Source organism: Emydura macquarii, unplaced genomic scaffold (genome assembly GCF_026122565.2).
Source record: "Emydura macquarii macquarii isolate MOO-44397 ecotype Brisbane River unplaced genomic scaffold, CSIRO-AGI_Emac_v2 contig_3457, whole genome shotgun sequence".
In the NCBI taxonomy this organism is placed as follows: Eukaryota; Metazoa; Chordata; order Testudines; family Chelidae; genus Emydura; species Emydura macquarii.
Window position 1 is genome coordinate 55,648 of NW_027133594.1, and position 23,654 is coordinate 79,301.

General features: G+C 43.4%; 1 protein-coding gene across 1 annotated transcript in view; it reads left to right on the forward strand.

Annotated features, from left to right (window-relative positions):
* Positions 1-810: 810 nt before the first annotated feature.
* LOC137144486 (NACHT, LRR and PYD domains-containing protein 3-like) overlaps positions 811-23,654 on the forward strand; it is a 31,428-nt gene continuing 8,584 nt past the window's right edge. Inside the window, exons 1-9 of the mRNA XM_067534845.1 lie at positions 811-939; positions 1,798-2,099; positions 2,421-2,428; positions 3,924-3,954; positions 6,015-7,740; positions 9,344-9,433; positions 11,539-11,709; positions 14,715-14,885; positions 19,279-19,452. Of these exons, the coding sequence (XP_067390946.1) occupies positions 1,817-2,099; positions 2,421-2,428; positions 3,924-3,954; positions 6,015-7,740; positions 9,344-9,433; positions 11,539-11,709; positions 14,715-14,885; positions 19,279-19,452 (2,654 nt within the window). The 5' untranslated portion in view covers positions 811-939; positions 1,798-1,816. The remainder of the gene's footprint in view (positions 940-1,797; positions 2,100-2,420; positions 2,429-3,923; positions 3,955-6,014; positions 7,741-9,343; positions 9,434-11,538; positions 11,710-14,714; positions 14,886-19,278; positions 19,453-23,654) is intronic.

The window sequence follows — 23,654 nt, forward strand, 5'->3', positions numbered from 1 at the left end:
ATTTTTGAAAAGGGAAGAAAAAGCCATGAATGGTGGCAGGTGTTGGGGTGTGAGCCAGCACAGGGGCTCTGCACCAGAGAGGAACTGCTTATTGGACCTTAAAGAGAAATTTACCCAGAAAGACAGCAGAAATGAAGAAGTTTACAGGGATGTATCAGAAACGTATCCTTCCTTCCTCTGTTTAACAAGCAGCAATTTCCTTCTGAGTAACTGTGCAAGTGACTTGTAAAGCTTTCCAAGCTCACTTTTGAAACCTGTGATATTTGTAGTCCAAAAAGAGCCAATTCTGCTGACTTCATTTTTTCAAAAATCCTGTTCTCATGGTTTTTTAAATATTAAAAATAGTGATTCTGCCCCCTCATGCAATAGGATTTAAACCCCACCTCCTGCTGATATCACTGATATTCATGTATCAGGAAGATGCAAAGTCCAGACTCCATTCTGTCTGTCTGCACACTATTTATACATGGCTTGTCCTGGTTAAAGCTGCTTCACTGCTTTGGTGAAGCTGCTACGTTATTTTCACCCCACATGGAATGTGTAAGAAGGGAAAAGTTATGAATGTGTCTATGGAGTTCATGACATCACTATTCAGAGAAAGAGTTGTTCAAGTTGCTGAAGCCAAAGGAGTGAATCCAAAAGTCAATACAAGGAATAAAAACCAAGAAAATATACATACATGGCCCAAGAAGGCTGTAAAACATACCTGCTGTCGTATGAGGGCTGTTAGAGAAATTCAGCGAGTGTTGAAGATCAGTTTTAACTGGAGATGTTTTGGTTTCTGTGGATTGCAGAAAAAACTTTGAGCAAACAGTTTCCTGTTCCTCTTCCTCTTCCTCTTCCTGAGTGCCTTTGGATGTCTCTGAGCACAAAGAAGACTGAGAGAAACTAATCAGAAAGGGCCATCAGATGTTCTTTGTGATAGCTTTCTGACTAACAGTAAGTCCATCACTTTCTGCATTTTCCCTTGAATTTTCCCATTTTCCCTGGGCTAACTTTAATCTGAACTAGTTATAGTTCATACATTTGGGTGGTGAGACCTGTTTGAATGGGGCCTATGGGTATGTTTACACAGCAACTGAGAGGTGTAATTCCCAGTGCAGGTAGTTGTGTTCGTACTAGCGCCAAAAAATAGCAGTGTGGGGGGTGGCTTGGGCTAGCTACCTTTGTAGGTATCCAGGGTGTCGGGTGGGATTTTACTTGGATGGCTAGCCCGTTGTGCTGCTGCCACGCTGCTATTTTTAGGCCATCACTCGAGCAGAACTAAAGCATGTCTGTCTGCCCAAGCTGGGAACAAAGCCCCACAGTTGCTGTGTAGACACACCATATGTCAAAAGTTACCACTGCCATGCCTCACCTTGCTCTGATATCCAACATACCCATGAGGTTATCACAAGCTAACAATGGATCTTCGGATGCAGGGTCTGATATTCCAAGACTGTTTTCTAGATTTATATATTCTGAAAAGTAAATTAAATGAAGATATCCCTCCTCTATTTTCAAAACCAATTGGATGATGATTACTATTATTATAACCCTTTCTTCCGAAGACCTCAACTGGCTAGACTAACATTAACTAAAGCTGCACCACACACCCCAGTGACTTAGATCAGTATGATTATCTCCATTTAACAGGTGTGGAAACAGGAACAGAGGATCATTTGTGAGAGAAAAGCACTGAGTTGTTATGAACCCAGTGACCTACTCTCACCACTAGATTACACTTCTTTCCTCTACATGGGAATTGTTGTTTTACCCTATTCATTATTAACATCAGGACTTTACACTGTGTTTTAGCTTCTCTCGATACCCAGTGATGGGAAGCCAAAGCAGCAGAATCAGTGACCTGCTCATGCATGCCCTTGACAACCTTTCTCAGGAAGACTTGAAAAGATTTAAAGACAAATTATCACACTCTGCCTTTAAGGGGAAGGGCAACATCCCTCGAGGTCGGCTGGAGTATGCGGACACAATAGATACTAAGAACCTCCTTGTGGAATTCTATGGTGGAGATGCTGCAGTGGATGTAACTATAGATGTTTTCACTCAGATCAATCTCAGAGACTCCGCTGCTAAACTCAGAGAAGAAAGAGAGAAAGGTAAGAAACCTAAAGTTACTGTAAACCTGGGAGCATCCTTCAGGAATCTGCCTTAAGGTGACATCAGGAGCAGAAGGAGAAAAGAAACAGGCTGATTGACAGGATTCAGAATTTGTCATTCCAGCTGAGATGCCCACACTAGGCCAGATTCTCTGACCTGCTTCACTCCCTTTTCGCCACTCAACGGGCACAAGAGGAGCAGAGAGAGCCTGTAATTCTCCATCTGATGAAATCCCCCAGTGTGGGGTAGTCGCCAGTGGGTGCAGAGCCAACGTAGCAGTGCAGAGGGAGTGCCATGGACGGGGAGGTGAGAAGGGGAAGTAACTGGAGTGCATCCTCAGCAGGGGGACCATTCCTTGGTGACCATTAGCAGCTGGTGCAAGTAAGAACAGCCCCTACGGTGCTCTAACCTGTGCTGGGGCTGGGACAGAGAATTGAGGGTCTGTAACTGATCACAGCAGAGAATCTGGCCTAGTCTATTATCCAAAGCAGCTGGTTGACCACATGAGATATTTCTGGGATTCCAGGCAGGATATTTATTATCTCCAAGGCCATCTTTTAATTAAAGGAACAAATTCAGTGTAATACAAACCACCAAGGAGCCAGCAAACCTGGAGATCTGCATTTCCAAAGGCTCCAGGCCACTTTGCAGTGTCCCGCAAGAGTGTAAAAGCCAATGGGGATCCACTCTTTAGTGGAGCAGTACTACAATACATGTGCTCAGTAGTGCAACTAAAATCAACCCTGTTATATTCCATATACCCCAAGGTGGCAGTGAAGATCAGCTGGGTTAATTCTGCCCAGGGTTCCTGGGATTGGAACTCTTCAGGGCTGGCAGAAGGGGGCTCCACCGAGGCTTTTGGCATTCATGTCCCTGGACAGTCCCCCAGGGGGAGAGTTTTGCAGCCTCCAGAGAGCACAATGCAGGGAGCATTTATTTGATTTAGACTGCGAGCTCTTTCAGGCAGAGATGATCTTGTGTGTGTGCACAGGACATAGTACAATGAGGACCTGACTGGGGCTCTAGATCCTCCCATAACTCAATAATAATAATAAATTAATTATAGGACTTTGTTTATTGTGTGGTGGGGAGAAGGTACTTTATCCCCTAACTTAGTTATTAACTGATGTTCGGCAAAAGGAGTGGCAATAATAGGGAAACTATTCTGGTTTCCTGTGCAACTTTAAAAAACAAACAAACAAACAAAAAAAACATCCAATAAGCATTATATCAGTAATTCAATCTAGTGGAAAAGCTGGAGGTTGTGGGGGAATGGGAAGGAAGGGCCGCAAGTGGTGGTTATATCAAACAAACAAATTCCTTCTGGCTGCCCTCAGTGTCTGTCTTAGACCCCTAGCTTTGTAAAGGCTCCCCTGAGCCATCTAGCTGTCCCCTGAACGAGCTGTCCTTCACATGGACCCTTTAATTGTTTCACCTCATCTGTATTCGAAGAAAAGTGTTTCTACGGGATTCCCTCTCCCTACAAACACTCCCGAATTGGCTCTTTGTCCCAGTGCAGGTTATTCTGTGTTTCTCTGACAATGTAGCCTGCTCGTTATGTAAAGTGCGTAAGTGTGGACATCAGTAGGAACAAGCAGGGAGAGGTCCGAGAAACCAAACTCCCTTTACAGTATTCCACAAACTGAACTTCATAAAATGGCTGCTGGTAACACTGTTCTCCTCGGTGATTAGTTCATTAACGCAGGATGCAATTGCATCACTGAGTCACTTGCTGCCTCTATACAGAAGAGAAATGAACTGAAACACACTAGACATTCTTACAGTGTTATTTAAATGTAATTTTCTTTTCAGAGTTTCATCAGAGACAAAAACCACCAGAGATGTCGGCCAAAGGTACGTGGTGGCTACCCAGGAAGTTCCTGCTTACTCAGTTGGATACTTTTCCCGAATGATCAGTGTGAAACAAAAATCAACGGTGTACATGTTAACAAAATCTTTACAAGTGTCTTTCCAGATGACACCATTCGCGCAGCGTTCCCTTTCAATTCTCCAGAACAGGAAACACTGTGAAACTGCAATAACACTACCTATTCCCAAAGGCAATACTGTAAAGTTTTTAATGGTGACTATAGTAATAGCACTGAAAGTGAAGAGCATTCCCTAGGATTTAATGGGCAGCAGCCAGGAAATGTCCTTGTGGTGGTAGTGCTGCTGTTGTTGCTGAGGTCCAGTCTGGTTTCCCTTTTAGATAAATTTTCACAAAGGGGAGAGAAGAATAACAGAGAGAAAATGCCACTTGTCTCTGATGCTTACTTTCCCTTGCAGCTTCCCGGCTGCAGAATTACAGGTGCAGCATGTGTGTCGATCAGCCACGCTGAGACCCAACAAACTTACAAATGTCAGACCTTTTACAGCGTTATTTTTGTCTGACTCTGTAGTCTCAGGCTGACGACAGTGTTGGGAAAGATGGAGTAGTCTTGGCCAGCTAACACAGACTTTCCTTAGACAGAAAGGGAAAGATAGAAATGTGGAGGGGAAGGCAAATGACACATGAGGGGGAGGTGACAGCAGGAGCCTCAGGCTCACATCCCAGGTGGTGTTCAGGAGTTAGCCAAAGGGTAGTGATATCATTTTGGCTCCCCTCAGTCTGGTCAGAAAATATTTCAGGATCAGGATGATGAAGGCCCAACATTGTCACAGAAAAATAGAAATGTAGGGTTGGAAGGGACCTCATGGTCATCTAGTCCTTTCCCCTGCACAGAGCTAAGACCAAGGAAACCTAGACCATCCCTGACCGGTGTGAGTTTAAAAACCTCCAATGACTGGGATTCCACAACCTCCCTTGGAAGTCTTTGTCCTTCTCTTGTGCCCATTGTATTTATAGAATCTTTGCCTTCTGTGTCCTTTGCTAGGTGTAACTCATTTTGTGCTTAGCCTTTCTGATTTTGACCCTACCTTTTTGTGCAGTCCTTTTGAACTCATCCTAAGCAATTTTTCTGCTTTATCCTTGTGTCATGGTGGATCCCAGAAGGTGGTGGGAATTGCAGCTATGATTGCACTTTGCTGCTTCCTTTTCATATGTTCCTCTGTTCCATTTAGTGACCCCCAGACAAACTGTGTCCAAAATGCGGTGGCAGCCTCACACCATTACAATTAACTGATCAAAATACTGGGGCGATTTCAGCTATAAACATTTTTCCTATTTCTAGAATCTCTCAGCTTATTGTCATGCCAACTTATGACCTTACCAGAAGCCTTGCAAATCCCTCAATACTGCTTTTTTATCTTAAATAACTCAGTTTGTACCAGTTTTATTTTGAACTCTCACTGACTTTTACAAACAATTTTATATAATGGGCTGAGTTGGACTTTTGTTAGTCCGATACGGACTTGAGCAAAACAGAGTCGGTATTGAGCCACTGCACCAGCATGGTTCTGAAGGACACTCTGCTATAGGGGTAGCATGTCTTAAGTGAGGAAGGTATCTGGAGGTACTCAGCTGTGGTAGTTAAAGATTCTATGATGCTCTCTCTTGTAAACCCATGTGTCATGACAAATTCTAGTTTATGAAGTTACATTCTTTCCATCTAACTTCTCAGTATTGTTTCAGCTACATATATTTTCCTCCACTTGTGGCCTAACTTGTTGTATTGTGTTGATGTGCACTGTCAAATAGTAGCCAGGTTTCACCAGAGAGGTGGCTGCATTTCACTGGGCAATGAAGCGATGCCTACAGCCTTTCCTCAAATGAATCATTTCAGTGGGTGACCATATTTGAGTAAAGGCTGCAGATCCAGCCCATAGTTAACTGATTTCAGGATCCTTTTTTGAAGAACGTTTAATTATAAATGTAAAGAACCATTATTGTTGTTAAAGTAGAACTATTTTAAGAGATTAGTCTGTTTTCTGAACTTTCAGTCCAATAATTCTAATGCCTCATGTTGCTGCTTCAGATTACAGGAAGAAGTATAAAGAAGATATTAAAAAGAAATACAAACTAATAAAAGATATGAACAGTCGTTTTGGTGACAATATGATTCTAAACAGAAGATACACAAACCTGACTATTATAGACAGACCTCGTCATGAGAAGGAGAGAGAACATGAAATAACAGCCATGGGATGGAGACATGCAGAAGTCATGACTGAGCGAGCTAGTTCTGCGATTACACTGGCAACCCTATTTAAATCTGATAAAGATGGCCAAGCACCACAAATAGTTGTGCTTCTGGGAGCTGCAGGGATTGGGAAAACAATGATTGCAAGAAAGATGATGTACGATTGGGCAGCTGGGGAACTCTATAAAGAAAAGTTTGATTATGTTTTCTACATAAACTGTAGGGAAATTAACCTTCTTACTGAGCAGGGAAGTGTGGCTGACATGATTTGTAAAAATTGTCTTAATACAAATGCACCAATTAGCCACATTATGGTGAACCCAGAAAAACTCCTGTTCATAATTGATGGTTTTGATGAACTGAGATTTACCTTTGATCAGCCAAAAGATAATTTGTGTTTTGATCCCTGGGAGAAGAAGTCAATGGAAATTATCCTGAGCAGTTTATTTAGGAAGACAGTTCTTCCTGAATCCTACTTGATGATAACTACAAGGCCAGCTGCTCTGGAGAAACTCTCTCAATGTTTAGAGTGTTCACGTTTTGCAGAGATCCTGGGGTTTTCTGAAGCTGAGAGGGAGGAATATTTCCACAAATTCTTTGGAAATGAAAACCAAGCCAGACAAGCATTACGATTTGTGAAAGCAAATGAAATACTTTTCACTATGTGCTTTGTCCCCTTCGTGTGTTGGATCATCTGCACTGTTGTGAAACAACAGCTTGAGAAAGGTGAGAATCTCACGCAAACTTCAAAAACCGTCACTGGAGTGTATATGCTTTACCTTTCCAGTTTAGTCAAGCCACTCAGCAACAGCTTGAAGCAACACCTACGTGGAAATCTGAGGGGACTTTGCTCCTTGGCTGCTGATGGAATCTGGAATCAAAAGATACTGTTTGAGGAAGAAGAAATCAAGAAGTTCGGCTTAGATCAAGAAAACTCTCTCCCTCTCTTTTTGAACGAGAATATTTTTCAAAAAGAAACTGACTGTGAATGTCTCTACAGCTTCATTCACTTGAGTTTTCAGGAGTTTTTTGCAGCTTTGTTATATGTCCTGGAGGAAGATGAATCAACAACAGATTCCGGAGCACCCAAGAAAGATGTGAAAACCTTGTTAGAAAACTATGGAAACTCTAGAAATTTTTTAATGTTAACAGTACGATTCCTGTTTGGTCTCTTAAATGAAGAAAGAATGAAAGACATTCAGGAAAAATTTGGCTGTAAACTTTCACCTAAAATTAAGGCAGATTTACTGAGGTGGGTTCAAGCAAACCAAGGAACAGATTTAAATTTAACCTGTGTTCACGAGGGGATTTATCAGAGTTGTCAGCTTGAATTGTTTCACTGTGTGTATGAGATGTATGAAGAAGATTTTGCAATTAATGCATTGGATCACTTCACTGATCTAAAGTTAAATCAAAACAAATTTACCCAGATGGATCAAAGAGCTCTTTCATTCTGTGTAAAGCATTGTCATAGACTGGAGTCACTTTATATTTATAACTGTACATTTAGCTCAGAAGACTATGACGAAGAACTCCCAGGACGACGAAAGTGGTTATATCAGTAAGTTTCTCTCAGTAGTTTCTTTAACAGATTAAATGTTGTTTTCTCTATATCTTGATAACTAATAATTGGCTGAAAGACCCGCCACAGAATAAGTTTATTATTACTGCAAACTAATGATACAGTTATCGCACTACCACAAAAGTTAATTTCCTTTTTTTTTAATCATGATTGTTTGGTCTGCTCTATCATCTCAGTGACTGAAATGTTAGCTGTACTGTTATGTGTATGGGATATGAATGGGATTAGATGAGACCAAAGAGTTGGGGAGGGGAGCTTGCATTGTTTCAACAATTGTACAAGGAAGTTGAGAGCTGCTCATGGAGACCTTCAGCGATTTTTGCAAAGTCCTTCAGCAGGGAGCAAGGAAATCACTAGGAAACAAAATGGGCTTCCACATCTCCAATGTACAATTTTGTTCTCTTCAATAAAAGGAGAAAAAATAAGTCATGGGCTTTTTCAGATTCTTTGTATCAAAACTCAGTTTCATATTCTAAAGTTCACTAAACTCACTGCGGGGGAGGACCAAGTACAAAACCTGAACTTTGGCTAGGGAGAAGTTATTAAAGTCTTAATCGTGAGGAAGACTCGCCAACTAACAGATAATGAATAGATAATGAATAATTCACTCAGTGAATGTTGCCTTTTTCACAACCTGTCCAAACAATATATGATTTCAAAAATATTAGTTATTCCAGATTATTCATTTTGATTGGACACACAGATCATAGGATGTTTTGGTACTGTGAATCGATGAACATAAATATGAGAACCAGATTTCCAGTATAAATGCTCAGGATTACACATTCAAATTTTGCTTTCACAGGAATATTCTGTAATATTGATTTAAACTCACTGTTTCAACAACACTTCTGTCTGCAAATTCCGTTTGCTAGCATATTTGGAAAGTACACAATAAACGTGTGAACACAGTAAAAGGAAAATCACTTTAAAATTCATCAGAATATTCTTGAATTTTAATTGTTTTGCACTATTCATCCAGTACCATTTCTTATACAAATGCTGCTTTAAAATTAATTTGCCATTTTACACTTTCTGCTGTCAGAAAACAGTAAACTCCATTTCTGGATACTTATAGGGATGTAATTTAATTAAATGTAATCTCAATTATACAATATTGAGTAACAGTTGTCATATTTAACATTTTAAGGGAATACTCATATTTGGTTTTTAGTTTTGTGGGTAAATTAAAGACAACACTCGTAGTTAAATAAACATAATTTCTATTGTATCTCCAGAAATGATACAACAATTACTGCCTGACACAAAATCATAAAACCACTGGAGACGTGCCCATTTGTGTGAATAGTTAGAACTGCATTTGAAGATTCAAAGCACCAGAGTACCACAAATTAATAAAATGAACAGATTAATTTTAGTAACACCTATTTGACTCTGTGTATTTAAAATACATCCCAAAGTACTAGATGTAGTTTTGAATTAGGGTATTTACAACTAACTGTAACTGCAGAATAATTTATATACAGTATATGATCACACTGTCCAAGAGGCTATTTCAATGTTCAGGAAATAGAATTAAAATCTGTCTTCATTGAATATTTCTATTCTCTCCTTCTTTAAGGAAACACTGTCAGGATAGAGCAAAGCATTCATCTATCTACCTGCTCTGTCAAGCACTGAAGGATCCAAACTGCAAATTAAAGAAACTAGAGTAAGTAATTATGTTTTCCTTTTATTTAAAAAACCCTTTTTACTGCTGTTTTCCTGGAAATTCCACAGCAGTGCAGCTCTTCATCGTGGCTGGTATAACAACTACATGGAATTGTGTAACTGCCGAGGAATGTCTTTAAATTTCCAGTTAAAACATATGGAGTTGGCTTAGTCAGCTTAGTGCTGTAATGACAGTTAACCCAATTACCGTACCAACAGATGAGCCTGAGAGATGGAGGTAAGCAGTGTGGCCAGGGGAAATTCTTTGAGATCAGGAAAGACTTGGGGCAGGAGACACAATTAGGAATTTTAATCTTAGATATTTCTAAGGTGCCTATCACTAGAGCTCAGTGAAACTTTTTTGATCAATATTTTATTTGGTAAATGATGCAGTTTTGGTTCAAATAAAACAGTTCATGAATTCAGGTCAGATTTGATGAATAGTTTCAACTGAATAAAAATGGGGAAAAAGTTTCCAAACAAGTCAATATATTTAGTTTATTTGACACTTTTTTTAAACAAAATTTCAAAGTTTGTGTCAAAATGTTTTGTTAGAAATATTAGCTCAGTTTAATTTAAAAAACAGAGTTAAAGAAAAACAAAAACCCTGAAAACTAATACTTTTGTTTAGGGTAGCACAAAACATTTCATTTGAACCCAAACAAATTTTGACTTATTTGGATACTTTCCCCCCATTTTTATTCAGTCGAAACTATTCATCAAATTCAACCTGAATTTATGAAGAGTTTCAGTTGAACCGAGTATTATAGAACCCATGTCTCTTCTGAGATGTGCTGGGGCCTGTGTTAGCAGGAGCTAGTATCAAGGTATACAGGAGCATTCTTATTCCGGGGGCAGAGAAGGCATCCTTGCTAACATTATTTATTCTCCGGGCTATCAACAGGAGGTTGATAGGTTCTTGTTCAGGGATATGGCAAAAAGAGACCTTCCCTCTCCCTGGTGTCCGCTGAAACTGGGCTCTTTAGGGAAATTCCAGCCTTTTCTAGTGTGTAGTCAAGAGGGAGGGAGGAATTTGAGACTTGGCAAAGTGGAGCCATCCCTGAATCCTGAATGTTCAATACCAAGTCTACCATAGATGATTGCTTATTTGCTGAGTTCTAAATTGAAATGATGCAGCAAGAGAGAAGAAAAGGCTCCTCCCATCCACAAAACTATAATATACCTTCTAGTGGAGCACCATTTTCATTAATTCCCAGTGAGATTCCTTTTCTTCCTTTTCTTTCCTTTCCTCGCTTACAATAAAGTTTCTTATTAGCAGAAGCCCAAGTGTTTCCACTCAGGGATGGAGTTTGGGAGCTTCGACTTAGAATAACACTCTGTTAGAAATAATCAAACGGGTTGTCCCAGGGGTGGATTGGGGAGACGGAACCCTTTATTGCCTGCTCGTTCCACCTCAATGCCGCGAGGGGGTTACTTTACAATTCTTTTATCCATAACTGTATGTAAATGTATTCATTTTCAGCAACTCCCTATAGACCCTTATTTAGTTACATTGACACCTATAAAATGAATATTAACAACTACATAATGAATATAATTATACCCGCCCCTGTTTGTTTACAGGATTACCATACAGAGGTCAGGCACATCACCTTAAAACCTATACATTTTACACTAACGTTCTTTGAAGTAAAGGCATGCCAGGGAGAGAAGGAAGATAATGCTTTCTTCCCACCAAAAGACCTTGCACAGAAATGGTGATAGACTCCTCCCTGCGCAGATGGCTAGGAAGGGAGGAGAAGAAGAGAGATAATAGACTCTAACTAAAATTCACACCAATTAACAGAAACAAGATTTTCAATTGCCTTGACCCTATTCCCTGTAATTTAGGCCTGACCACTTGTCCAGCTTTTAACTCTTTACTCTCCTACACACTCCATGTGGAATGCAGGATCAATGACAGCTACAGATGCAAGTAGATTAAAATTCACACATGGCCATGTGGTCCTCACTATCCACTACTGCAGCACTGTGGTTTTTTCCCTCCAGAATAAAAGAATCTTTCTAGAAACCCACTGGTACCCACTGAGGGAGCTGGACCGACAGAAGTTCTCATTTTTCTCTCTGCTTATTTGTCTCCTGCAGATTTTGTGATTGCCGTTTGACAGCTGCTTGCTGTGAGGATCTCGCCTCTATTCTTTGTACCAAACAGACCCTGGTTGAGTTGGGCCTGACAGGAAACAACCTGGGAGACTCGGGAGTAAAGCTGCTGTGTGAGGGACTGAAGCATGCAAACTGCAAACTGCAGAAACTGGGGTGAGTCTTTCTAGGTTTCCTTTCTGTAAAGAACTCTGCAGAGTGTGAGGATGATGTAAGGTGTTGGCTTCCTGCAGGTACCTAAAGGGTGTGTCTACATTGTGCGCGTGCACGCACACACACACACCAGCAGCAGCGTCTCAATCCTGGATCAACTGATTGATTCAGGCTCACGCTATGGGGATAAAACTAGCAGCGTAGACATTCCTGCTCAGGCTGGAACCTGGGCTCTAAGACCCACCCCCCTTGCAGAGTTCCAGGCCCAGCCCAAGCAGGAATGTCTACACTGCTATTTTTGCTCTGTAGCACAAGCCCTGTGACCCTGAAACAGTTAACCCAGGCTCTGGGACTCACTACAGTGTAGACATACCTGAAGAGGCTGAAAGCTGAGTGACCCTCCAGCCCCTGATGTATCAATGGCTCGGTAAATGGAATGTTTAAATAAAGATGGGCCCATATTGGAGTAATAGTTCCAATCCCCCAGAATCTGAAGATATTAGATATTAGATATAAATGATTCTTAATGTGTCTCTGTCATTAAAAACGAATGCATGATCTTAATCTTTCTGATAAAAGCCCACTTTTATCATTGTTTTAATGATTTTTTACAACAATTTGACATTTACTTTGATTTACAACTAATACAAGCACAAGAGGCCCTTAGAGCCTGATGATCCTAAATCTCCCAGTCATCCTTTATAGACACGTTCTCATGCTGGGAGCGGTGTGTGTCTCACAGGGAGCTGTGGGAGAAATTCTGTCTCAGGAAGGAAGAATTTTTCCTGCAGCTCCTTCATATGCCAGGGAGGTGGATTTGCCTGCAGTTAACCCCCCTGTCAGGAGGTGCAGCATGTTTTTCTGCTTTGCTCAGTCTGCTCTGCTGGCCAGTACATACAGATACTTTTATCATGGCCCCCTTCTGCTCTTCTCTGCCTCCTTTAGTGATTCCTCTGCCCCTAAAGTAGGGAAAAATGAAGGAGACTCTGTGCTCATGGGAGGGCCCAGCACAGGGCACAAGGAGAGGGAGGTGTCACCCTGTTTTGAGTTTAGCATTTAGCCAAAAATTGGGGTCCTGTGGATTGTTTGTTAGAAGGAGAAATTGGTGATGGATCCAGGTATCTTCGATGCAGACTTGTTTGCTTACAAAGACTGCACATAGTCCTCTTTCCTCAAACACAGGAGGTGGTTTCTTTGCTCACAGCTCCAAGCCTCTTTCAGCCAGCACTAAGCCGCCACAAACTCATAATGGAACCCCCTGTGACGCATGGTGAACTCCTGCTCCCGCCTTGCCTGTGACCTGTGTTTTGGGCATAGGCCTGTAGTGGCTTCAGCTATCTGTTCCATAAAGCAGCCCAACTGCTTTTATTCTGAATAAAAGGCAGCTATTACGCCCAACCTATAACAGAGGCTTTCCCTGCCCCCCTTGTGCACCTTTCTGAGTAGCCTGACCCAGTGTCAACTGTAACCTGCACCATTTTCAGCTCCTGCCTGGCTAAGGTGCCTCTGATGTGGGCAGTACCCCTGCAGGAGGTGAAGCTTGTCTCAGCTGAGAGAAACCATCAGTTTGTAGGAAGACCTTTGACAAGTAGCCCTCCTGAGGCTGTAAAAGCATTTACAGTCACTAACGTCACAGTAGCCCTGTAGCAGATGATCCTTGCTGGGTTACATCGGATACCTGTGACATTCCAACACTTGATGGGCCTAATCTTTCAACCCCATAACCAATCGTCGGCAAGCCCTTGAAAGTTAAGGAGGATCTCTTTCACCGGTTTTATTTTATATGGGCCTTTTGGTGACTGAGGAGTCCAGTCCTGGAGCCGCAGACTCATCAGCAGATGTTGTAGGGGGTGTGTTGATTTTTTTTTTTTTTTGAAGTGTTATTATGTCTTTTAATTCATCAGCTAGGATAAAATGTCAAAAGCATTGGTCAAGACAGAAATAAATAACATCTGAGAATGAAGGTCACAAATACAGTATATTAAATTAAATCAATGTTTACCGAGAAAAAGGTTTGAACTGTTTCCTAGCCACCTTTCTGTATACTGTAGGGTTCCCCGGCTCTCAGAAAACACACCCACATTCTACCCCCTACCTTCAGCTTAGTTGAACACATGCTTGTGGAATACAGGCTAATGGACATCACAGGTGCATATAGAAGGGACCCCAGTGTAAAGTTCTCTTGTAGAAATCCAGTGCTGTCAACCCCGTTGATCACTGTCACTGCTGAGCTTCTAAGAGGCACAGCAAAGATCTCACATTCCCAGAGGACGGTGGAACTAAGTGGCTTCAAACCACTGTTATGCCTCCCCGATTCAGGGCTGCTCCAGACTTGGAATCGTTCCCCAGTGTAAACTAGAGCAGCTCTGAGAGCCCCAGGCTGCCATTGGACAACTGCAGCCTGCAACAGATGAGACTCCCCATAGCTGGCAAAGCAGAGTAATTATTCTAAAAGAAAAGTGATTTTGATTCTAGCATAAAGTGTCCACACAGGGAGCTATTCCGGTCAATGTCCTTGGTTAGACAAGCCCTCAGTTTCGAGCCATTATGTTTAAGACCTGGACTACACTTAAAATTTAGGTCAACATAGCTATATGGCTCAGAGGTGTGAAAAATTCACACCTCTGAGCCACATAACTATGGTGACATAATCCCTGGTGTTACATGCACCTCGGTCATTGGAAAAGGACAATATATCTTGAGTTTGTCTATTTTGGTCATAGTCTCCTTGATCTGGGTGATATTTCTTTCTAAAGTACTGAGATTTTTAGCCTACAGGAGAGAGAAATTATAATTTACAACGGACTTCCTCTATAATTTCCTTATTCTTCATTTTTCACTCCAATCTCTACGCATTAGTTTATTGATACATTGCAAATCCTTAGATTAAGGATCATGGAGCCTGTGGTAAATGCATCTTGGCTTTCCACGCTGGAATTTCAATCGACAGGCGAGGACTGGGTAGACAGAAGTGCTCATTCTCTAATCTGTGCACCTGTCTCCTGCAGGTTGAAGGCTTGTGAACTTTCAGCGGTTTGCTGTGGGGAGCTCTCTTCCGCTCTCAGCACCAACCCGCTGCTGACAGATCTGGACCTGAGTGATAATAAATTGGGAGGCATGGGAATGCAGCTGCTGTGTGAAGGACTGAAACATCCCAACTGCAAACTGCAGAGACTGGGGTAAATACTGACCCATTTCCTTCATGTGAAGCCCCTTGGCAGGAGGTGTGGATGGGGTATGATATGCTTCCTGAGGCTAAATGCTGAGTCTCTCCTATTAATGCCTCAGGCGGGCATGTGAGAGCAAGAATGAGCCGCTGCCTATAAGGACCTTTGCAGTGAAGAAAAATCACGACTTGCTGCAACCTAAGACAGCTCTGATCTCTCTGTTAACAGTTTCTCCTCCTAGGCAGTCATCCCTGTGTCCCCTTCTCATGCCTCTCCCCTGCTCCATAGTCTGGGTGGTGGGAGGGGCAGGAACACAGTCTATCCCTGAACCCAGATGACATGCCCTCCTAGAGCACTGCCTAGCTGAGGACCTTGAAGCACTTGCAGGTCTGAGTTTGAGCCAACAGGAGACAAAAGAAAATAAGATTCATTTAAGTCAGTTCCTGCTACCTTGATTCCCTCCCACTCCCCCCTCTGTCCCTGACCTCCCCCTTCCCCCCACCCCATCCAGGCTTGTGACCTCCCTGTTTATTTTTACTCCCTCACATCCCCCAACCTACGCACAGGCTGCCACTGAGTCCTCTCTGTTCTTAGGTACTGGCCAGGTTACTGCCTGCTCCAGGGTGGGGGAGTAGATTTCTATCCTCAAAAGCCGACAGTCTAGGGGTTCTAGATGCTCTTACTGTCCTGCACCAGCCACAAAGATCAAGGCTCAGAGTCCTAGATGGAGGCTCAGTCTTGTGTATTTTGTGTGTCTTGTCTAACTGGCCTAGGTTGCAGCAGCAACAGAGCTTAGCTTGTTGCCATGGCAATAGAGTTAGACTATTAGGAGATAGCTCAGCCAGTCCTGGCTGGCTTTAATGTTAGTTCAATGAAGACTTTTCATGGGTTTGCATCTCTCTGTGTTCCATGCTGATTTCTCTCTGAATACAAGTACTTTCCAAGGATTTAACATAACACTCAGATTTCCTGTAGCGTTTCCAGGATACCTGTTTTGTGAATGGACAGAATTTGGAGAAGGAGGGTGCTGTGTTATCCCTAATGGCCATGGAGCCCATCCTGGAGGTGAAACATCTTTTCTGTGAAGTGGGTTCACTTTCACATGCTGAGGGTGCTGGGTTCTGGAGATAGGCAGCATCTCGCTTAGCAATGTGATTGACAATCCAGAATAGTTCAGTGAGGTGTGACTTGGGGCATGTCTACATAGCCCTGCAGTTCGGGGAGTGAACTGCAGCATGCACCACAGTGCCATGCGTGTAACTCCCCTGTGTGGATGCTGCAGGCGCAGACTAAAATACCTAGTTTGCACTAATGTAGTTCTGTTTGAAGAGGAATATGTTAATGCGAGTGAGGTACCTCTTAGTTCATGCTAGGACAGTCTGCCTGTCCCACACAGGAGGAGCTGTGTACACCAGAGTACTGTGCTGTTGCAGTTCACACCCCCAGAGTCTGAATGGCATAGTCCGACTGCATGGACATAGCCTTGGAGTTTGCTATGGCGGAGAAGGAAGATCTTTCTTGGTCTCTTCCATGGCCAAGGAGCAGGGATGGAAAATTCTTTGTTCAGACATCTCTTTTCTTCTTGGGTTTTCTCAAGACTGTCACTTGGGTTTTCTTCCTTCGTCTGTCACTGGACAAAGATCTGTCAGGGCCATACAGGGAGGAGGTGCTTCAGAACCAAAGCATGGATGGCAGTGGTCAGCGATGTCTCACTGGTTCTTCTTGTCCTTGGCTTCCAGGTTAGGGCACCAGTGCTTAGTGGGTAAAACTGGATCAATGAGCTCTCTAGGACAAACACAGATGTTAAGATCTTCTTGCCTGGAGATGTTCTGCTCTCCGTCTTTTGGAGGTGGTGATCTGACTGGGATAGGGGAGTGATCCACGTTCATTATAAAAGTCAGGGTGTGTGTGTATGTTAAAGGCCTGGAGTCTGCTTATGACAATCCAAAAGTTAATAGGGCAAATGGAAACACTCGTGTGTGGAACCAGCTGTATTGTCAGCGTGAATCTTGAAGCCTCCATCACCACGTCAGCCAGTGTTTGTCAGTTCCTTCAGAAAACCTGTGCTCTCTGGGGGTCATAGAGCTGTGCTATTGGGATGCCTTATTTGTCTTGTCATTGCTCTCTCAGATTAAGTTGACGCACTCAAAGGATTTTGTTTCCAAGGAACTTCTTTTGCATTTGAGGCAGGAAGGCAAGACAATTGGTTATCTGGGTCTGTAGGGCTCTGTGCCACCTGGGCGGATGAAATGAGCTGGCCTGCAGTGTCATCTCGCTAGACTCTGGTGATGCAGACCAGGTCCAGAATCTAAGTTGATAAAGTGCTTATCAGCCACTCACCTTGTTTTGATCAACACCAGCTTTGACTCTCATGTGTACCTTGTCTAGTAATTTTGTGTGCCATGGCTGTAACTCAGTTGCATTGGATTGGTGGCTGGTGCCTACAATAATGCTTTCCAGAGGTTGGTTTGTATTTCTTGTGTGTCTTCCACATAAGTCTTGGATCGGGGTGAAAAAGTGGCAGATTTCTACTGGATTTCATATCCATGAGACACTCCCGTAGTCTTTTCTTATCCATGAGGTCGGAGGGGTGGGAGGAGTTCGCCTTCCCACAGCTCTGCATGGCTTTTGCATTTTTGCTTGGGTAGCTACAGTCTTTGGATAGACAGCTTCCTGAATTTCACTGAACAATTCAGCATGTCAGATATTGTGGTTGGACCTCTCATCACTGTCCCTAGAATTCATTGATAAGTAGCTCTCTGCCTTAGAAACCTTAGGCTACGTCTGCATTTGTAACTGGCGATGTGATTATTCCCAGCCCACGTACACACATTCATTGTGATCTGAGTTAGTGCACTAAAAATAATAGCATAGCCACAGTAACAATGGTAACAGTGAGCGGCAGCATGGGCTAGCCACCACACCCCGGACATTTTTGAAAAGTCAGTGCAATTTCCAGTATTTTAGAAGCTTCTTCATACATTTCAAAGTGAGAATTCTGTGCAATAAAAATAACTTAATAAAATAATCAATAACATGAGCATACCTGGGGTTCATCTGGAACTCTGTGCTAGGATAACTTGCTAGGGGCATCAGGTTGTGTGCTGCAAAAACAGACGTGCATCAAAACCACAGGACCCCAAAATATATTTGATTATTTCAGATAGATGCAAGCATGAAGTATTATAAAACCCAGTACCAGCACTGGGAAAAACGTATGGAGGGAGTGCTACCAGTTCTATAATTAAGGTTGCATTCAGATTTGCAATTAAAGGAGGACTGAAAACCCCTTTTTTATGGTAAACATTTTGATGTAAGTAAAATCAGGTTATTCCCTCCTCTAATCTCAGGAACAATGGACCTACCATTCCTAACAAGGCTTCTGAGACCTCATTGTCCTAGAGAATCATATGGTTTGCCATCTCATGATTTTATCTCAGATCTCTTGATATTTGATGGTTTTTCTTAAGTCACAGCTCCTGAAGTCATGTGAATAAGTGACAAGCTCACTTTTTAAAAAATGAAAGCTCAGTTTCTAGCCCTTGTGATTGCAGAGAGAACCTGAAAACAAACATGTACCCTAAGGTCTCAAAAACCAAAAGGCAAAGAGAAAAAACCCAAAGTATATTTGTAAAAATAATCCCAAGAATTCTAAACCAATATTGAAAAGTTCCAAAGGCATAGCCGTGTTAGTCTGTATACAGCAAAAACAACGAGACTCCTGTAGCACCTTAAAGACTAACAAATTTGTTTTTGTCTTTGTCTGACGAAGTGGGTTGCAGCCCACAAAAGCTTATGCCCACAGAAATTTTAGTCTTTAAGGTGCTACAGGACTCTCGTTGTTTAAACCAATATTGTGACTTTTTGGAGCCTGGTTCATGATTTTGGAACTTTTGGGGTTGGCAACATGCAATGATGAGTATGTATACTTATTGCAACATTTTGGCATCAAACTTGATATAAAATAATGTAATGGAGTGCCACTATGTCTCTCTCTACTATTTTTAGTTTTTCATTGATTGGATGTTTTCTTTTCTCTCTGCCTCTTTTTTCCCTCGCTGTTTTGTAGTGTCTGTTTTTACACTCCAATTAACCTCTCTCTTCTGACATTTTCCACCCACTAAACCTCTCCCTCCATCTTCCCCTTTTTCCTCCTCCTCCTATCCCTTCAGTAGAGCCTTCCTTTCTCTCCATCTTTATAGTGCAAGCACCGGGCTAATGCTCAAACCTGGTTCACATTAGTCAAGGAATGGGGATTGGGACAGAGTCTAGGGCAGGGTTTCTGACTTATTCTTGATGCTGATTGGTTAGGGAAAGGAGCTGATGGGCAGGGCCACCTGTCAGAACTGCTGTGATGAGTCTCATTCACTCTGACAGATCTGCCCTGCATTTCTCTCTCCTGCAGGTTGAGATTTTGCCGTCTCTTGGGTGGTTGCTGTGGAGATCTCACTGCTGTTCTCAGCACCAGCCAGAGCCTGACAGAACTGGACCTCAGTTATAATTTTTCTCTGGGAGATGTTGGAGTTCAGCTGCTGTGTGAAGGACTGAAACATCCAAACTGCAAATTACAGATATTGGAGTAAGTAACATTTGGTCTTCTCTGTGTATTTTCAGATGTCTTCCATGTAAAGCACTTCACCAAGCTGTGCCTGGTGTCTGCCCCCTGTAGGTATATGGAGAAGCTGAGAGTTAAATGTCTCTCCAGCACCAGCATCAATGGCTCACAACACACGCCCAGTGAGCCCTGTCTGGAAAATAGAAATATTAAGTAAAGATGGGCCCACACCATGCAGCTGGCCACACAGCCCCCAGTCTTGGAAGAATAAATATTTTAATCTTTTTTTAATCAACCTTTAATATTATGCATTTTTTAAAAAGAACATGATCTTCCCCTTTCCTTCACAGCCTGTTTTAAAGATAACTTTAATAACTTTGACACCTTTACATACTAATTTTAAAACTAATAAAAGCAAAAGAAGCTCCAAGAGCCTGAGGGTTTTGAAGTCCCTACCTGAGCGGAAATACTCAATTTGGACGTCAGCCTCAGCTACAGTGGCTCCTGCCTTTGAAGTTCCCAGGCTAAAATGGCTCCTAGTCTGGAGAAAGTGCAGTCCGCAGGGAATGAGGATGTGTGTTACAAGGCAGGTCTGTAACAAGTGCCAATGTTGGACTCGTTGAAAACACTAAACCCTTGGGAAAGTTACGTCTCTTCTTGTTTTTGTTCAGTACATTTCTACTCATTTCTTTTTCTTTCAAGACAGAAGCCTTGCCCCAGACCTGGGAGATTCTGGGGATTTGGGGCCAGATTTTCAAACGAGCTCAGCTCCTAGCTGCTCCATTGTGACACTTTTCTGCCCAGATTTTGAAAAGACTTTCACGTTTGGATGCTGAGCTCTCCGCAAAATTTGCCCCAAAAGCACCAGCAGAGGAACGTCAAAATCAGTCTCCTTTTGTGGCAGCTGCTGTCCATCACTGGAGGTCTGGGGTTAACACCATCAACCAGGGATCCCTATTCTCTCCCAAGAACATTAGAACTACAGCTGGAGGGCGTGAGGTGCTTCTGTCCCATCTCTCCCCACCAGCCTCAAAGCTCTGCCTGTCGGTATGTAGGTGGATAGAACTCATCTCAGGGCTGCTTGTTTTTCTCCTTTTGTTCCTACCATCAGTGATGTTTGGCCTCTCTCGTCTCTTCTTGGTGATGAGCAGGTACCACTCTCCATTATGCACCCTGCAGAGAAGAGAAGCCACCAGCTGCTATCACAGACCTGCCTGTATGTGGGGAAAGGTGCCACATGGCTGTGATTTCCCTTCTCAGAGCAGTCACCACCCCATGACTTTCCCTCCCCCTTGCTCTGGGAGCCTCCTTGGGGCTGCAGCTCCCCCTGCTCAGTGCGCCTGTAACTTCCTGTCCCCTCCTGAGGATCATCGGTGCCTCCCTGCAATCGGTGACTGGAGATGCAGCTGCTTCTGTTACCTTCAGTGGCAGTCAGGGACTTGTTGTTCCTCTCCCCATCCCCACAGCCCTGCAGAGATTGATGATGGCGCCTCTCACTGGTGGTGGCTGCCCCTTCTCTTCCTCACAGGTCGGAGGAGGGTGGGGAACGAGTAACTCCCTGGTGGTGGGGGGGAGGGAAGATATACAGATGAAAGGTGTCTGCTTCACTGCTGTGCTGCTCCGACAGCTCTGCTGTGAGATCTACTGGCCCATGGAATAGTTTCCGCCAGGAAGGGGTGAAAGCTCCTGGGCTTGGAACATCGTCACAGTCAACTAGACAACTCACCGGGAAATACAGCTTACCTGGTACTAGATCAAATAATGAGGGTGGCTTGTGAGCCTGGTGTGGTGCCCGCCTCCCTCTCCCCCCAGCTTTGGATCTAATGTGCTGCAGAGAAGGGGTCTCTGTAGACAGTGTTAGTGACAGATTACTTCTACATCACCACCCACCACATTCTGATTGACAACAGCCTTAAAAGGAGGCATCTTGTGCCACTCACTTGGCTGGGGTATCTGCACTCAGCTCCTCTTACGCCATCAGGGCAGGACAGTGTACTTCTGCCTTGGAAAAGGAGACCGTGAGCATCATCAGTAAAATAAAGAGGTTCATAGGGATGTGTTGTTGATTTAAGGCCAGAGCTATTTGGTTACTTATAGCTGCAGGCATATGCTGGCTATAGCCCTTAAGAGAAAGCAAAGCGCAGGGGCAGGACTCTTGGTCAGACCTTCTGGGATAGACATGGTGACTTGCAGGGGAGCTGCAAACTTCTTTCTCCTGACCAGGGATTTAAGGATATGGGTCCCTGCCCAGACAGAGCTGACAGCTAGAGGAGAGTCTGGTCTGCTTTGAGAACTTTTTGTCCTGGGACGTAGGGAGCTTGCATCAGTTGACGGCTCCCTTGCCAAGAGCTGAACTGCCTTGCTTTCAGGTTTTCACTGTGGCCTCCATCAAGAGAGTCTAGAAGTGGTGACCACCTCCCAGAACTGCAGCCAGGTATATCTCCTGGGCACTAGGCACAGTGTGTGACCTGGTAGTCACTCGACCCCAACAACAATGGCAAAAACATCTTGAGAAGTCAGCTTCAGCCTCTCTGCTTGGAGAGCCTGCAGAACCCTAGACTTCCCAAGTCCTCGGCTCAACAACCAGCTCTCCTTGTCTGCCCAGCTCCCTAACTAGCCGCCTCTCCAGCCATCTGAGAAGCCAGGCAGCCCCGGACAGCTAGGAATTTTTCTGGAAGTTCTTTTCCCACAAAACATTTTGAATTTTTGTCCCATTTGGGACAGGAAATTTTCAAAAATGCTAATTTTTTTTTGTGGAAAGGGGTTTTCTTTTTCAGGCACCTTTTTATCCAAGTCCAGACTGCCCATGGGGAGGGAGGAAAGAAGCAGAAGGAAGGGTACTGCTGCCAAAACCAAAAGGTATGCGGCCTAGTTCCCTCCACGCAGTGCAGAGCTGCTACGAGAGGGTGTTTGCTGAGGCCCAGAAGCAGCAGACTGGGACGTTATGTGATGTAGTCTTGGGGCTTATACTGAGGGATGACATGAAGCTCTGAAGCTTTGACAGAGGCTCTTCTGCTCCAGGCAGCCATGTCTGGCAAGGCAGAGTAGAGGTGGCACTTGATAGGTGGGAACCAAGAACACAGGGCCCTTTGTGCTGGAGATAGGAAAGGTGGAGATGGACCTGCTGGGACTCCATACACACTATTAACCTCACTTCAAATATCCCTGCTCCCCCTTTCCTGGCTCCTCTCCTCAAACTTCCTACATCTGTAGAGATTCAATTAACTAAATCTTTGTTTAGAAAGGATTACGGCTGGGTGAGTGGGACAAATCCTTAAAAGCAAGGAAGTGACAACTTCTGGGAGACCTGTTAACATGTCCACTGACAGCAAGACACCACATCATCACAGGGAACTGCCTTCTATCTGAATGTCCAATAGTATCCAACCTTCTACTGCTGTATAGTCAATAGCTGTGTGAGCCACTGACAAAAACAAAAAACACCCAACCCTCTCTACAGGCTTGTCCATTAAGTAGTAACCATTTATCCTAGGCATCCCCAGTGGTAGCAGTTTGTTTTGTGTATTTAAAAGTCTCTGATCCAAACCCAGCTGCCGCCCCATGCAGTGGTCCTTCGGGTACCACTTGACTGAGTTCTTGTTTGTCTAATTTTCTTCTCAAACAGCTAATATATTTAATTCACACAGAGAAGAAACCACCTTAAAAACAGATGTTTAGTTAAAAATCATTTAATCTGCGTAAGCATAGGGCAGCGTAAAAACAAGACAAAGATATTCCACATTCCAGTCATTGTCTCACATTTCTATTCCTTCTGTCGCTCATTGACAGGTTGGGAGGCTGAGGTTTTGGGACTCCAGCGGTGCTAGACAGAGGCTTTAATTGGGGAAAGGTGCTGCATCCTCAACATTGTGTGTGAGGGATTAGTTGTGAGAAAGATCAGGTAGTTTGTCTTCTGGGTGTAAGGGTGTCTGTTCTTACAAGGGATGGGTAAAAACTTATCATGAGCCCTGGGGAATGTTTTGGGGCTGGAGAGCTTATCCTGGCTCCATCTGCTTAACCAGAAGGGCTCCAGAGCACTAGCAATAAAAACGTTTGAAGTGTTTCCCAGCCACGATCTTCTCCCTGCTTTCAGTTCAACTGAACAGTCACGTGTAGTGTACAGAGTAACCGACATAACAGGCCAGACTGTGCTCTCAGCACCTCTGTATTTGCGAGTGTGCCTTTATTGACTACCATGGATTTGCTCCAGAGATACACCAACATAA